The 16,702-nt window shown below is 37.4% G+C and overlaps 2 protein-coding genes across 4 annotated transcripts; both read right to left on the minus strand.

Annotated features, from left to right (window-relative positions):
- Positions 1–174: 174 nt before the first annotated feature.
- On the minus strand, positions 175–8,322 carry LOC103710994 (uncharacterized). Of its 3 annotated transcripts, none has more exons than XM_008796951.6 (6): positions 7,819–8,322; positions 2,571–2,658; positions 2,203–2,375; positions 1,833–1,860; positions 1,592–1,700; positions 175–605 (listed from the first exon to the last, which is right to left on the minus strand). In XM_008796951.6, the coding sequence occupies exons 1-6, from the start codon at positions 8,107–8,109 to the stop codon at positions 524–526; spliced, it is 771 nt and encodes a 256-aa protein (XP_008795173.3). In that variant the 5' UTR covers positions 8,110–8,322; the 3' UTR covers positions 175–523. The 3 variants fall into 3 exon arrangements, with proteins under 3 accessions (XP_008795173.3, XP_008795172.3, XP_026662006.3); XM_008796950.6 differs by having other exon boundaries at positions 2,203–2,378; positions 7,819–8,273; XM_026806205.4 differs by lacking the exon at positions 1,592–1,700 and having other exon boundaries at positions 432–605; positions 2,203–2,378; positions 7,819–8,273.
- A 4,315-nt stretch (positions 8,323–12,637) lies between these two features.
- Positions 12,638–13,990, minus strand: LOC103710993 (AT-hook motif nuclear-localized protein 17-like). The gene has a single exon (XM_008796949.6). It carries the CDS (start codon positions 13,734–13,736, stop codon positions 12,855–12,857), a length of 882 nt encoding a protein of 293 aa, XP_008795171.2. The 5' UTR covers positions 13,737–13,990; the 3' UTR covers positions 12,638–12,854.
- Between the last annotated feature and the right edge of the window lie 2,712 nt (positions 13,991–16,702).

A 16,702-nucleotide genomic window follows, 5' to 3' on the forward strand; every position in this document is an offset into this window, starting at 1 on the left:
GTATTGCAGCAATCCTCGGCTGCCACATCAGCCCAGTGAAGTGAGCAGCGTGTACCAACCGGTGACCAGCAGTACTAGGTAATTTAACAACACACAACTTGGTTCAGATGGTTGCGTGCTCAAACCTTGACACACAAAAAGATAAAATTATGCAAGGATTTGGAGTCATGCCACTTCAAAGAATAACACCACAATTAGCCGCTTGCATTTCGCATCTTGAACTAGGTGTTGGAGGATATGTATATATATATACACACAGCTTAGAAGTTTACCAGGATGTGAAGGGACAACTTGTTCATATATACGATGAAACTGTGTAAACAACGTTATACACGTATGGGGCTTCTGTTAAGGTTTTCCCGGAAAGGAGGAAGCAGTCTAATTCACCCAGGAATGATGTTGAATGTTCCCGAGCTCTGTTGAGTTCTCCCAATGCACTGGAAGCATCACTGTGATTTTAAGCATTGGATTCTCCCCAGCAAATGATAGCTTTCAAGCATTACATCCAATAAAATAGACGGCCTTAGAATAACTTTGAGATAACCCGGCAGGATGACCAAAGAGCCACAGAAGCTGCCTTTAAAATTGCTGGATTTTGGTATACCCTGGAAAGGCAGAAAAAGGACAATTCCTTAGATCAACAAACTGCAATATAGAAAACAATTTAAGGAATGCTCTCAGAAGAAAGTTAAAAAAGCATCTATGCAAGAAGTGCTGCTTTAAAAAAAAAAATAAAAGAAAAATGCAACTAAAGGACAAATATAACGATTTTATAGTGGAATATCATAAAATGATTTTTTTTTTTTTTATATATATAGTCAAGATGAATACATTATTTAGCTTTCTTTTCTTTTTTTTTGGAGATAAGGAGGGAATCCTGCCCATATATTAAGTGCCTGGGCTGGTGAGACTCAAGCCCAGGAATTTTACCCAGGGGTGAATCATACATGTACGAATAACCTGGGCCGAATTCTTGACAATACACCATTCAAGTGATTTGAACCCAGAACGTCTGACTTGTGAGGGCAGGATATGACCCAAGAGAAAATCTTGATAAGAGTAAATCTTACTGCTATTTAATAATAATTAAAGACAGGTAATATAATCTCCTGCTACTACCAGTTTACATGCCACGAACATTAAGAATGTAAAAATTACATTCTATCTTAAATCTTAATACAAGGGATTATCAACATGTTGCAATCCTTGAAAACCAACTTTCAGATAAAATGTCTGATGCTTTCACTGATATTGGACTAGAGACTGGAGAGATTCAGCATGACAATATTTCTGAACAAGATACAAATGGGAAACTAGGCCTCTAAATGATTTGATGAGAGTTACATTTGTGCATTTTATGATTAACCAGTGCCAGAATTCTTGGAACTAAAAAACAGACGAAATCCAACTGGGTGGGGGAAAAAGCCATGATTGTAGCATGTAGGATAAATCATGGAATAAGCAAGATTAACATTTAAACCTCTAGTGCCATTGCCTAGTATCTGTATGTGCACAAACATGTGTGCACCTGCTTGTTTTGTGGTGTATGCAGTGATTCAAATCTAACAATCTATCTGCGCAGAGAACTTACCCAACAGCAGTTGCACTCCAAGAAGCAACATTGTAAACAACTTTGCTTCTATTCCATGCCTTTTGAAGCCTACTCTTCTTCTTTTTTACAGAGAATGTTTTACTAAGAGCTAAAAGGGCCCAACAAAACGAGGCAAAAAGCATGCATAAGAAACATGAAGTTTATTTCTGATAATTAAGAATGAAGTAAGACGCAATGACTTATCATATACATTTTATGGAAATAGATCAAAGGCACTTACCTTCTTGCAGTTGATTGGGGGTTAGTTCCTGCATAATAAGGTGCTAAGTAAGAAAACATACAAAGGTAATTAAGAAAAATTATAATTCAAAACCTTATAAATGAAAGCATTGGGTCACCTAAATAGAACTTTCTATTAGCTCAGATACAGAAATATCTTACTTTGAGATAGGTATAATCCATTAAATTTTATTAGTTTATATAAAAAAAGGAATCATGGTGAAAATGCAACTTGAACAGTTAATTAACAAGATGTCAAGACAGGAAGGTCTGAGCAAAAGAATTGTCATATTGCCAGCCAGTACAGTATAGTACTTGAAGGGTTAACAAGCTGAAAACCTAGCGACTAATAATGGAAATGTTTGGCATACTTTAGTTTGCTCTAATGATAATAGGTATGCAGCCATGAAGCATGCCATGCCGTCCACGATGTCCACTTGTCTAACAAGAACATAATCATCTTGGTCTGATTCAGTCTCCCCAACAACAAGCTCATCTTCCCACAAATCATCAGCACTAACCATATCCCAAGATGAATTATCATCTGCTGCCATAAAAGATCTCCATCAGCAATTATGACTAAAACTTGGAAATTTATCAGAACCCACAATAAGGAATATATTAGTTCTTCGAAGATCAATAACATATCAAATTGCGATATATTCATAAACGAGATGAGATATAAAAGTACTTGAGAACAATAGAATAATACAATCAGTTTGGTATGTTCAATGCATACCATGACTAGTTTGAGCAACTGACATGTGGACACTACCAAGTTTTTCCAGAAAGTTAGGTGATTCAACTTTGGACTTGAGAAGTTGACGCTGCATAACAAATGAGGGTATCAAATATTTTGTAAAGTAAAAGTCCTGAAGTTAAGAGCTGTTACATGGCATTCCACCTAGTAGAGCAAATAATCACACACAAGCACACATTTTATAGTCTGCATGGTTGATACGTACGCAACTGTTCCCTTTTACAGTAATCTTCTGTAATAAACACACAAATATACGACAAGCACTTTCAGTTATTCATTAACATTGTAGCACAACTGTCTTTTCTCTTGAACATGAGGAGACTAGGGGAAGTGCATGTGCAAAAGAAAAAAAAAACAAAAATACATATTACTTTTTATCATGGTATAGCTTGTCTGGAGAAGGGTTATCATTCTCGAACCCTTGGGCTTCAGTCAGAGCATGTGCCTCTAAGCTAGTCTAGGTGGCAAGAACCAATGACTTAGCTCTAGAGGGCTACCAAAAAGGGAGGCAGGAGGGGGGTCTCCAATGGATTCCGTTGAGGTCTCTCACTGTTGTAGCTTGGTTAGGATTGGAGTTCTAGCATGTTTGCCGAGCCCAAATGCCATAAAAATGGTAGGTCAATAGCCTCGAGTGCTATTATAGTATAGCTTGTCATATTTACAAAATGCCATCATAGATTAATGTTGCATAATCATAATAAAACTTCAAGTTTTATATCAGCTTTTCTTTTTTCCTCTTTATAAAACAAAACCAAATTTACATTAAAAGGCCTATTCTTAGGAGTTCAAGAAAAGCTTGAGGTGACAACCTAACTGGGTCTCAATGTCCTCGAGTAATCTTAGAAAAAATATGTCAAATGTTTTTTTTGTTAATTTCATATCAAGCCCTAATGAAATTGGATGGGAGCCTAAGGCTCAGGCTCATAGCTTAAGTAGGTCTAGACTCCCTCAAGCAGTCTTGCAGTGGAGATGTAAGAAGTTTTCTTTTTCACTTCTAACAACAGGGGTATTTTAAGAATTGTGGCATTTTTGGAACAGAGGTGCAAAAAGCTGGGAAATATTTCCACTCTCATATAGTTCTAACTATAATACGCATGTTGGATGCATGTGACTGCTAAAGATTTTAGATTTATGATAATTCAATATTAATTTTAATTATTAAATCTGAAAACAATTAATTTACAATTAATTTTTCTTATCTCTTTTTCTCCCCCTCTAAAATTTTTTACAATTCGAATATACTAAGATATCTTTTTAAGAGTGTTTACATTTTTTATTTCTTGCTAATCAGATCTTCTCTCAAAGCTCATTAATGTTAGAATTCCTTCTTCAATAGAAGACTTAAACTTTTGAAGAGAGAAATCTAATTAGAGTTACTATAGTAATATAATATTTTAAACATTTAATAGACTATTCTGATTAGGGTTATTTTTGGAATTGAATATTGTAAAATTAAACCACTTTTATATAGTTTAAGATATCAGGTTACATGGAAGATGTGACTCCAAAATGGCCGTAGACTAGGAAAATTCCATTAGGAATTTGAGTTTAATATACAAGATAAAGTTGAGAGAAATAACCAAATATATCATAACATAAAAATCCTAAGCAAGAACTGGATTAACAGCATATGCTTTGGAGATAAAACAAAGTTCTAAAGTACCACAGGTCCTTCACTAATTATAAATTATCACAACATACTATACTACCACAAGTAGCAGCACTAGGGAATAGAAAGGAAACATACAGCTAAAACACACTTTCAGTTAGACAAACATTTAATTATTATATCCAATCTTTTTCATAATTCACCATTTTGTTATAAATAATAAGATAAAATCACTGACTTTAAACAATTTAAAATGTCAATAATTATATAAATTTTAAACTGTGTATATATAAGAATCATAAATGCGCATATTGGTGTAAAAAAGCAAAATAAACATTTAACATCAAGCTAAAATCTTTTACTTCAAGTTCCCCAATTATGGCTCACTAATAAATGGCAAAGTTTAAGATTTCAATCTAGACTGAAATGTTCTGGCCAAAACAAATTTAGTACACTTTGTTATCATCAAATGTTTGCCAATTTTGGCTGAAACTAAGCCAAAAAATCTACTAACTTTATTATAAGATTATTTCTTATCTTCTTCTTGAGTTGCATCTAGGTAATTAATCAAAACTATGGGAAGACTTTTTGAAAGATTAAACTTGGCTTTGACAAGTTTTGGATAGATCCGCAAGCACACAGCTGTTGGGCTGCAATGAATTTAATGGAAACATATGTCTCTTCAGATTTTGTCATGCTACAACTTTTAGGCTTTATTAACCATGCCTACATTTTCATGAAGTATCACTAAATAACCAAAATTCACAACTAGTGCACATGTGAGGATAAGATCTTTAACAAGTCACATATTATAATTTGAAAAGTTTTCTAGTCTAATTTTCTGAAATTTATTGGTTTCTTTTTTAGTTGTTCATAAACATTTGTTTATTGTTCTGGATCAGTTTAAAAGTGTAAGACTGGAGAACCTAAGAACTTGAAGGTTTGAAAGAATATAATCTACATTATATTAAAAAGAGTGATTTGAGATCCTTGAGCCTGTTAATATTTGTCCATGTTAGGAAAAAACTAATCCGCTTACTAAAGTTTTATATTATATAGGTCAAGTATGCATGTAAAGTCGAAAAATACATAGTTTCTTTACTAGATAAAAATCTCATTCAAATTTAAAGATAGACTGCCTCGGGTTCTCTAACCAACCCACATCCTAATTACCTCAGTCAATCACATCTCTTCTCAAGTTTTGTCCCTCCAACCTGACCAAAGCAATCCAAACTCTTGATTAATCTCATTTTATTTTGCAAGCATGAATTTGGATGCATCCATGTACTATTATTCTCTGAAATGGTATCAGAAAAATTGCTTGAAGTGCTTCCGTATTGTGTTTCCCAAATTTTATAATTCTATTCATTTGAAAACTCCAAAACTTAAACTTAGATTGCTAGGACTGCCAAAACTATTCAGATTTAAACCTACTGGCCTAGATGAAATGAAGCTTCTGAATCTTGGTGCTCACAGATATGTCAATCAACATGCTGTACTTTGATAACGTTAATCTTGGCTTCAATTGTAGCTTTAGTATTCATTTTTTCTTCCAAATTTTTTTGCAAGCCATATTACTATTCCACACCTGAAATCGTTCTCATGGCAATTCACAAGATTCCTGCAACTATAATGTGTATCATGCCAATGCAGATAAAGGGCTCACAATGGCATGCCATGATGTATTTGCACTGTCTTAGAAAGATGTGACTCTATCGAAAGGTTACTAAAGGTACAGTGAGATATGCCAAGGAAAAAGCTTTTGTTTATTTAAGCTGTTTTCAGTTGATTTAAAGTGGTTAATAGATAGAACTACGTTTTGATACTTCCAGACAAATCTAGCATTTTGCAAATTCAGACAGGCACAAACTTTCTATTGCAAACAAGTTCTGAACATATGTATGACAGTTACTACGGAAATCCAGCCTATAAAATGGGATGAAATAAGATATTATGAAGTAAGCAAATCAAAAATCAAGAGAAGCTTGATGATCGGGGGTTCGAGGATGGATAATTTCGGAGCAGCCCAAATGAGACAATGTAACTTTGGTGGACGCAAATTTTATTTATGCGCGATTCAACCACATGACAAACCAAATAACCAAGATATTTTGTAGACCAATAATCATAATCATATCTTCTAAAGTCACATGTGTCACTCATGATCCTTTTTATGTAGTTGCTTTCACTTCACTTCCTAAATTTTCATGATTCACCCTTTTCTTGTTAAATTCACAAACCTGCCTATTGCCCAAAGTTTATTATATGCATGCCCTTTCTAGTACCTAGTTGTCTTCCATCCACTAAGTATTTCACTTGAAATCTTCGGCTAAAACAGAAGATATAGACTTATTATAGAACCATAGTATGCAGAAACTTCAACTAAAAATGGCAACCGCACATTCTTGCCAATAAGTGGGACCTTGTATTATTCCTTGATCACATCCAACTGCAAAGTAATCTAAAATCACTAAGTGGAAAAAATGAACTCTATAATTTATTAATTAAACCATCATGTGTACCATCTCTTCAATCCAGAATCCAGTCAAAGATTTATATGCAGATCAACACTACAACAGACATTCATTCAAAGTGAATTAATAGGAATTCAAAACGCACCCACTTTTCCCAAGCCATTCTCACAGTACAGGATAAAACAGTCAGCAAATTGGAAATGAATGGCAATTACTAGTCCTACCATGGATATCGAACCAACGAGATCTTGGCATCATTATGAAAAGCATATGTTTTGCCTACAAAACCAATTATTCAGCATAAATTTCCATAAAGTTAAACCTGTATTTCAAGACTTCTCCAATATTTGCAGGAGCAAATAACAGATTTTTTTTCTTTCTTTTTGGTTACCAGATTATTACTATCCTTACATTCTGGAAGTGCTGCTACATCAAAGAACTGCAAGATAGATAACAGACCAGGTTCCACAAGCTCTAGTCTGACTCTCAATCAAATAAATCGAAACATAATTATGCCTGCTAACCAAAGATTGGAACATCAAGTTGTTTGGGTTCAGATCCTCCATAAATAATCTGTAAAGTATCTACCTACATTATTTGCAGTTTCAAACAATTTCACAAACCTTCTTAGAGGCAAACAGGATGGTAAACTGGGTCGCCTCCTATGTTGCACGACATTTCGGGGAGTTCTTATGGATGTCCATAGTAGGACTCCCGCCCCCTTTGTACTTTTTACTTTCTTCTCACTTGGCAGGTTGTACTCACATTAGAACAATATGAATTGCCGCTTTTACCACAAAAAAAAAAAAAACAATTTCACAAACCTCTAAATCTTGGTACTAGAAGACTTCTGATGAAATTCTGCTACCTCAGCTCTAAAACATAAATTATTTTAATAAGCAGATAAAAGAGAAATCAAAACCAAATCCTCCTTACGTTTTCCATCATCGAAAGAATTGTAAAATATAAGATATACACCTTCCACCCCAATCATAGACCCCCCTTGCCAAGATTCAACTTTTATAACGTAATCAGAATAAATTACACAAAAACTATCAGAATTTAATCCTATCCACCATTTCGGGTTATCAATTGTGGATCAGAACGGAAATTCAATCAAGAATTACAATAATTCGAGATCTACCTCATCTGTTTCGCAATCGCTGGCGGCCGGGGACTGCAACGGCAATCCCTCCTCCCACACCTCTTCTTCCCTCCTCTTCCCCTCCTCGTCCGCGTCGACGGCGTCGGGATCCGGGTCCAGGTCAGCGTTTTTGAGGAGCTCGAGCGCTCGCTGGCACTGCTCGAGGACCGCCTCAAGGGTTTTCCGCCGCACCCGTATCTGCTCCTCCGCGCCCCCGCGGAGGCGCGGCGGCCTCCGTGGGGCCGCGGTGGCGGAGTGCGAGGTCGCCGCCTCCGCATCCGCCTCCTCCATGAAGCCCTGACCCTAAGAAAAGAAAGTGGAGGTGGGGTAGGGACTCTATAGAAGGACTGGCCTTTTATTAAAATGATTGAGGAGGAATTCCGGCCCCGTTCCTTCGTCTCCGGCTACTTGGGATCTGTTCTTGGCGTTCCTTGCCGCCGGACGGATCACGAACCGGTTTTCATAATTGTTGCTTATATTATAGAATATTTTTTTTACGTGTATACTCTTCTTTCTAAATATTAGAGTATAAATAAATATTCTTTTAAATTGATATTTGCATGTATATCCTCGTAAATACTTATTTTGCTATTCTATTCTTTTTTTTTTATTTTTATTTTTCCATATGTACCCATGCTATCTAACGACGTTAAAAAATTAATGGTTTCAAATTAAAATGATTAAAATATCTTAATGGGTAGACATGCAAATAGATCACGATTCCGATGGCAGAAGAAGAAAACAGAGATAATAGCATAATTTTAAAATTTTATTTTATTTTTAATTAATATAAATATGATTTTTCTTAACACTGTTAGAACAACCGTTATATTATGGGCATTTGCACAATAACAGAGTTTACGAGGGTATACATGCAAATATCAATTTTGTAAGGATATTCATGCAAAATTTGATATTTAGAAGGATATTCATACAAAAAAATCCTTTATTATGATATATGGTCTGGCCATTGGGTTTGGGAGGAGTTTACCGTTGGCTATTATGATATCAATTTTCGATTTTCTTTCATGCAAAGCTTGATCATCACTTAAAAATATTGACCGCACGCCTCTATTTCTTCGTTTAAAAGAAAATTCTCTTATTCCATTTTCATCAATATACATAAATACAGAGTGCAGCTGATAGTTCCTTATCTGCAGGAAGATGGTTTTCTTTTTCTGTTCTTAATTTCTGATCTTTGTCCAAGCTGATTTGAGGGAAGTAATGGTGCTATGGAGGTCAGTTGCCGAGGGAACAGCATGCGATAGTTTTCTAGCAAACCTATAGCAAATGAGGATATCCTCTATCTTCTCCAAAAGGTGCCGATTGTGTTAATGCTAACACTAAGAAGTCTATATCTTCGGCAGGATTCCAGGCCTCCATATTGTTGGTGCATCTGGGCATCCAAGCCCACCTTGATTTATGAATTGATGGAAGGAACTAATTGAGAATACATTTGGGGTGCATTTAGTTGGCTACCAGAATCGAAATCCGAATTGGAATCAACATAATTATATTTTTCGATGCATTGGGTTTGTGACTGTAATTGAAACATTTTTGATTAAATTTTTTTTAAAATCAATTAAACAAAGAGTTATTTTTGAAACATTATTTTTTTAAGTAAAATTGGTGAAATAGGATTTAAGTACCGGAGCAAGAGCCGGGATTGAGTTTCGGATAGTTGGGGTATTTCAATTCCTTCTTGAAATAGAAATGGATTTGGAACTTCTTATAACTAAACAACTAAAATGGAAATCACTCATTCCTATTTTCGTTCTTATTTTCATTCCAAAATCCAACTTTCTCAAACCAAACATGCCCTTAAAGCATACCAACACCAAGAATAGAGTGTCCAACATGTTTTTTGGTCGAATTAATTTTAGGATGTCAGCAAGATCTCTGAGTTCTTTTAGTTGTGTAAGAGGAAGGCTGAGAACGATGTTCCATGGTACCCGATCTATTGTGAAGCAACTGAATGTTCTTTGCACTTGAAGGCTTAACAGAGTGGGGAAAAGAGAGGCCAGCTGTGGTTTCCATCTTCCATGGCAAAGACTAATAGTGTCTCCGTTCTCAAGTTCAGGAGATTCCCAACCACAAGGGGTTGACAGCGTTTATGCACTAGCCACTCATAATCAAGTTGCACCACGGTGACCATGGGGATGAAAGAAGCCACCAACGTTCGCACTCAATTTATGAACCTAAAACCAAACCGATCAATGTCAAAACTAATGCAATCTGAATCAAATGATCAAGATCCAGTTGATTCAGGTTAGGATATATATCTAGAATGGAAAAACTGAAGTTGCTGCTATTGCATGCAAGTGCATGGAGGTGGCATACTTGAGAGTTGCCTTTGCGCTGCAGAATGTCTGTTCAAGTAGCCAAAGTAATCACTTCACCAAAATCAGTTTCTGAACTATTTGGCTGTTCTTATTAGCACCTAAATAATGCATTATTAGATACCTTCTGTTGGGCTAATACTTTGATTCTCACTCCAATCCAGGTATCATTTATGAGAGAGATACCAGGATGTCATCAAATCTCAAACCAAAGAATGATATTGTACCTCATCTTGTGAGGACCCATGCGGGGTAGATATTAGATACTTATACAAGACTAATGAATCCAAAAAAATAATATCTAGCTAATAACCATTTTGGGAGAAGTTCTAAATTACGACAAATGATATCAGAGCGAACTCGGGATATAGCCTATATGGACTAGATGACACTACAGTACGAATTTATGAAGGCTGACTACGAGCCGATCGTGGTGCTTGTAATTAAAGTTAAATAGATTTGAACTTTTAGCCTGACGAAAATTTCAGAGGTTGAACAAAAAAAGTATGTGAGGACCTCATGTACTTATATAAGACTAAGCAATCTAAAAAAAATACTTTCCGACAAACTATTTTAGGTAAAATTCTAGGTTGTGACACATCTTAAAGCAACTCCTCAGGATTCTAAGCAATATTATCTTCTTCTAATTTTTGCTAGATCTTTTGGAAAGGAAACGGTATATATTTGTACTACTAGATATATGGTAGAATTTTTTTTTGGAAGGACTGAAGGTAGGCAAGAGCTTACTGTTAGCTAATAACAATACTGAAATGACATAATATAGGGGTAGCTAATTACCCAGAAGACAAAGTAATCTAACAAAAGATAGGAATCTTATTTTCATAAGAATACTACTTTTCTATCTCTCTTTTTTAAAAACTTCAATCAAATAAAAAGTCTTTCTTTATTATTTCTATTGACCGCACTTCCTCCCTCCCTTTCCCCGCAAGCCAAACGAGTCTTTAGTTAAAGAATTTCCAAATCAGACAATGAGAAAACGCCACCCAGATGTTGAATTTGGGAATTATTGGGCTATGGCTTAGCCTGTGTTTTCGTTGTCTTTTTGAGAAACAGGTTGGAGATGCCGTGAGCCAATGTCTTGTTTTGGCGTAACATGAAGACTTGTCGAAGAGGTCACCATCCTAGTGCTACTTCCACCCAAGCACATCTAATTATGGAGGTCTAATGAATCCTGTGCTCTAATGCTCGTTTCATGGTATCTATATTCATGAACACAAGATTATAGTTGAGATCTAATGCTATGTCTGATAGTTGGAGACAAGTAATTCTAGAAGACCTATAATTCTCCTAGGAAAGAAACCATTCAGTTTCTTTATAAACAAAAAATATTTAATACAAGTTTACTTTCAAAATCATTAAAAAAATACCATTGTTTTGAGGGGGGAAAAAATAGAACCCAGAGCCAGACAACAAAGCGCAGAGAGGTGATGATGCCTGGATTGCAGTTTCAAGTACAGTGGAGACTGGGGAATGAGTGTCATTGCCACTGCTCTGTGGCTCATTTGGGGGGCAGAGCCAGAACCCTCTTTGAGGGCATCCCGGGCTATGGCCGTAGAATATTGTGGCCCTAAGGACATGATCAAAAAGAAGTAAGACTGATAGATGGGTTAAATCGCACCCCCTTCCCTCTGATTTTTTGAAATTTAACACCGATGGCTCTTCATCCACCAAGACTCGGCGGATGATAAACTTAGAACTCAGTTGATTTGCAGAAAAAAAAAAGGAAGAAAAGTGGGTGAATGTAATAAACGGAAGAGCTAAATCATATTTGATCGAAATTTTCAGAAAAGAGAATTAATAGCTTTTTTATGAGAATAAACTTTCCATGTATCAAAAAAAAAAAATAAAAAATAGAAAAATCAAATTCACATGAGTTGAAACTTGAGATATTTTTTTTAAAAACATATTTTTAAATTTTTATATAAAATAAAATAAGATCTTTCTTTTTATTAAAGATAAAAAAGATATTTTACATGAGTTCCAATCAAACATAATTATTTTGAATTATGCTAATTTTTTTAATGACCAACCAAATATTTAAAAATTATTTTTCAGTCATCAACTTTCAAAAATATAATTTTGTTAGCAGAGAAAAGTCCTTTGAATTGTACTTGAGGTCATTTGGTGACCAGCTCTCGCTTACCCCAAAAAAGACAATGGAAACTGGAGATTAGGTCAAGTTTGTCATGCTACTCCTAACTTCTGCCACATGCTAGATCAGATCAGATTGCCAAACTACGTTCTTCTCTTCTTCTCATGAAGAGAGAAGAGAAAAGGTAACAAGTAATCCATTTTTCACCCTGTTTCTAGTGCACCTTCTTAAGGCTGCCCCCTTCCACCTTACTTTGTTTAAATCCTACTCCAAACCTTCAACCTTAATCTATACCTTAGTCCTCCTTTATGCAGAAAAGACCCAAACAGATACATATACACCAAAAAGAATGAAAGAAAAAGAAGAATGGAAAAGCCAACATTAAGAGGCCACATACCATCATACCAGCCTTATCCAGTTCATCATATAAGCCTCCAAAGTTTATTCCTGATGAGAACTAACTACTTCCTAATTAACCTTCTCTTACTACATAACAATCTCATTAACAATCAAAACCAAATACTAAAAACAAAAAAAAAACAGATCGATCAGATTTTTTTTTGACAATAAACAAGAAAATAATATCAAGTGAATCGATAAGGTGGTGGTGGTGGTAGATGCGGGGAGCGGGCGGGGAGAGTCCATAGAATATTGGGAGGGAAGTGACCAGGGTAGATCGGTGTACCATCGGACGATCCATGAAGTTGATGGCGATGATAATGGTGGTGTTGGTAGTGATACTGCGCTTCTGCATCATGATCATTATGATCATCTTCATCTTGATGAGGGTAGGCAGCAACTTCATCGCCACCTCCACCGCCGCCGGAGAGCGAGGCCGAGGCCGAACCGGCCGGTTCCTCCTCCACCGGCAGCCGGTGGAAGATGTGCTGTGCGAATGCCGCCGCCACCACCACCACCGTTCCAGCAGCCACCAGCGGCCCCGCCACCATCCCCCCAACCACCCTCCCCTGCGGCCCTGCTAGCGACACCGAGAACACGCCGCCGGGCGCGGCGGGGAGGGACGGCGGGAAGAAGGTGGCGGAGATAGAGAGCATCTCGAACCCGCCGCCTAACGTCACCACGGCGGCGGCGGAGGGGGATCCCTCCACCGGCAAGGGTGACTGGCGGAGTGTGACGCTGGCGACGGGGCCTGCAGCGGAGAGGACGCACAAGCCGAGGGCACGGCGGCGGGAGAAGTCGGCGAGGGCTGCAGCGACGTCGCGGCCGGCAGGGATCTCGAAGACGTACGGCCGCATGGCGGGGGAGGAATCGGTAAACTCGCGGGTGATGACAACAGGGGGCTGGGGCTTGTTCTTGGATCCCGGCGGGCGGCCTCTCCGCCTCTTGACCACCTCATTACTCGACTCATCCCCTCCTCTTCTACTCCCCTCCTCCTCTGCCATCTTCTTTTGTTTCTTGAGCTCTCCACAGCTCCTACTATCCACTTCCTCTGAGTGGTACTTCATCTTATCTTCCAACTCCTTTAACAAAATGAAGAGATGATTGGACTAGCGATTGGGGTCTTGCCGTCTTCGACCGAGTAATAGTTATCAGAGGAAGAATATATTTTGGAAAAAAGGTATAGAGAGAGAGGGGTGTTTGTTTTGGTTTTGGAGTTGAACTTTTGAACGAAGTAAAGTATGGTTGGTAGGAGCAGTGGTGCCGGAGATCGAGAGGGCTGAGCGGGGCCGAGTCGGTCGCAAGTGGGAGATATGGATGGAGCGATATGGAGTACGTTCGATGGTATAATTTCTCGTTCGCATGCATGGATTGGAGATGGGTTGGTTTTACCTCATTAAGATATATTTTTTAAAAAAATTAATATCTAAGTATATTATATCTAAAAAAATTAATTTTAGCACAGTTGATCATAAAAAATAATATAAAAAACATATTTGATATTTAGTATTTTTCTGAAAAACATTGTGTAAAATATATTTTATACTTTTAAAAAATTGACTGCGTGAAAAAATATATAAGCTATTACAATTAAAGACATTATGTAAAAAATGAATTTTATATGGATTTTTTATTTTTTATAAAAGAAAAAATTTTAATTATTTTATTATTTTTTAGTTGACCATACTTTTTTTTTTTTCTTTTATTTCTAGTGAATCCAACGAGTTCTTAGTTCGCACGGCTTCTTTCCTTCTAAAATAATATATTTTCGAGGAGCTTGAGATGGGAACCGGGAAGGGGGGGAGGGTGGGTTTCTCACTCCAGTACTTTCTTTTTTTCTGTCTTCCATCCCGGAAAGCGACCGTTGATGGCTTTCTTTTGTCGGCACCCGCTTCGATCCACCGTCTCATCTTTTCTCTCACGCGGCGTGTTCGGCTGGCAATTAATTCCGCGACGCCGCCCGCACCCTCTGACGAGCTGGCAGCCAAGCAGAGGGCTGGCCCCAGTTCGCCATACGTGACAACATGCGTGATTAATGGCTCCGGACGGTTATCCTTTTGCCGTCTTTTATCTTTTGCAGCGAACGGCCTTTTGTCGCTGTTTTTAGTTCACATTTGGTATTTGACACTTGAGATGATGTTAAAGTTAAACCGACAGCCTGCGGAGCACGATATCATTTGGATTCTATAAATATCCAAAATTTACTTAGATACATAATTAAAATAAAATTAATTATCAGCACCAGTAATTTATGAATTAGACAGAGAAATAAAAAAATTTATCAATCTTTTTTGTCTGAAAGTATTTGTGTTCACAAAAACTACTTGATCCTTATTTCAGACTCACGAAATATTGATCTACTTTGTTTTAAAAAAACTGACTCACGAGCTTATGATGTTGTATATTGAAGATATAAATATCTTTCAAATCACTTTATAAGATTATTCAGCTTATTACATAGTTTAAAATGTCTACTTACATATCACTATCTTTTGTAAAAAAAAATTATTACTTTTTTACATTTTTTTTTCTTACAATTTTTTTATAAATAGTTTCAATAGAAACTCTTTTATAGCTTTGCCTCCCTCTTTATTTTAAAAAAAAAAAAAAAAAGCCTTCATCAGTTGATCTCTGTGCAATATTTTGGAGGGCCTTATCAACAAGTTCATCAACTCGGTGGCCAACCAAAGATAATATCTACGGCTGCATCCCTTGTAACCTTGCCGCACTTACATTTGCAGCGGGTCTGAAATCTCCTCCTTCCCTTCAGCAGCAACTGTCACTGCTGCAGCATCCTTTAGAATGCACTCGGCTGCCAGCCCCATCCTCTCGAGCATCTTCTTTGGCTTCCACGAAGCCGGCAGGCGCAGCGTGCAGGGCAGCGGCGGCCATAAAGTCAAAATTAGCTCCAAGTCCTAACACTCCAATAATTTTGTAGGGTGACGCATTATGGAGATCCATGGAAAAATTGGTCCATGCACACCTCAGCTTGTCTGACAAGTCGGTCCAAGTCCAAGCATCCTTTCGCTTGTCAAAAGAGAAGCTGATGACTGATGGCCCCACCTAACATGGCTTGCAGGCCATGGCATAATTTCAAATAGAGACGGGAGAGAAGTTAGTTCATAAATCTACATCCATATATGGATAGCCTTTAAGCTCCTCCATATCATAAAGCTCCACATTAGAGAGGGCTAGCTGAGCCAGGAGAAGTAACGGAGAGCAACCCTCAGACGTTGAACAGAGGATACCTTTGGATTATTGTAAAAGCCGTGTATGATCTTCTTTCATGTCATCATATGTGGTGGACAATTTACGTAAACAAATCCATGCATTTGAAATAATTTATTTCCTCTTCCACCTTTAGCTTAGACCCTGACTGATCCTTGTGTTTGTTTCTTGTAAAACCCTTTACAGAAGAAAGAAAATGCCAAACTTGTCGCTTGGAATTTTTAGCCCCACCAACTCCTCCCGGCATCCTCAGCCAGTTTTTCTGGACTATAAATCTGAGTTCAGACGTGAGGATTTCCTATGGCTTTTGAAATGTGGTGTGTGGTACCCCTCTGCGTCTGGTTAAGGATGGCATTATCTGGCAGGTGGACCTGTACATTGGGGTTCCTGAAGAGGCTCAAGGATGGGCAAATTCTCAGTACCCAGTCTGGCACATGTACATTTATTGGAAGAGCAGGTGTTCACAGTGTCGAGCACAGTATATATGGATTCCATCTACCACCCATAGTCTTTACAGTATGACAAGATTAATGGGTAACAAAGTTAATTTTTTTTCTCTTTTGGCGCAAAAACTTTTTTCACTGCATTTTGATGGAGCAGTCCAATTAGATTGAGATGGTTTTACTGTTCTTTAACTATTTTGATAGATTACTGCAGCTGGATTTGTACCACTCCATAAGGCCTCTGCTCCTGCTGCTGAGCTTAGAAGGGCATGGGAGGGAATGCAAGTGTGCTGCCTCCCCCTGTCATGGAGAACAGACTCCATGGGGATTCAGCCACCATCATTTCCTGAATTTCCTCTCCT

Source organism: Phoenix dactylifera, chromosome 5 (assembly GCF_051530095.1).
Source record: "Phoenix dactylifera cultivar Ajwa chromosome 5, Ajwa_hap1_PhDact_Kaust_v1.1, whole genome shotgun sequence".
Lineage (NCBI taxonomy): Eukaryota > Viridiplantae > Streptophyta > Magnoliopsida > Arecales > Arecaceae > Phoenix > Phoenix dactylifera.

What these genes read in the sequence shown, in the direction of transcription:
- LOC103710994 (XM_008796950.6), bottom strand. Translation starts at nt 8,109, where the DNA reads ATGGAGGAGGCGGATGCGGAGGCGGCGACCTCGCACTCCGCCACCGCG. An exon ending in GCGATTGCGAAACAGATGAG is followed by an intron (nt 2,659 to 7,818) that starts GTAGATCTCGAA and finishes TTTGTTATGCAG; the next exon opens with CGTCAACTTCTCAAGTCCAA. An exon ending in CCCCAATCAACTGCAAGAAG is followed by an intron (nt 1,701 to 1,832) that starts GTAAGTGCCTTT and finishes GGGCCCTTTTAG; the next exon opens with CTCTTAGTAAAACATTCTCT.
- LOC103710993 (XM_008796949.6), bottom strand. Translation starts at nt 13,736, where the DNA reads ATGAAGTACCACTCAGAGGAAGTGGATAGTAGGAGCTGTGGAGAGCTC.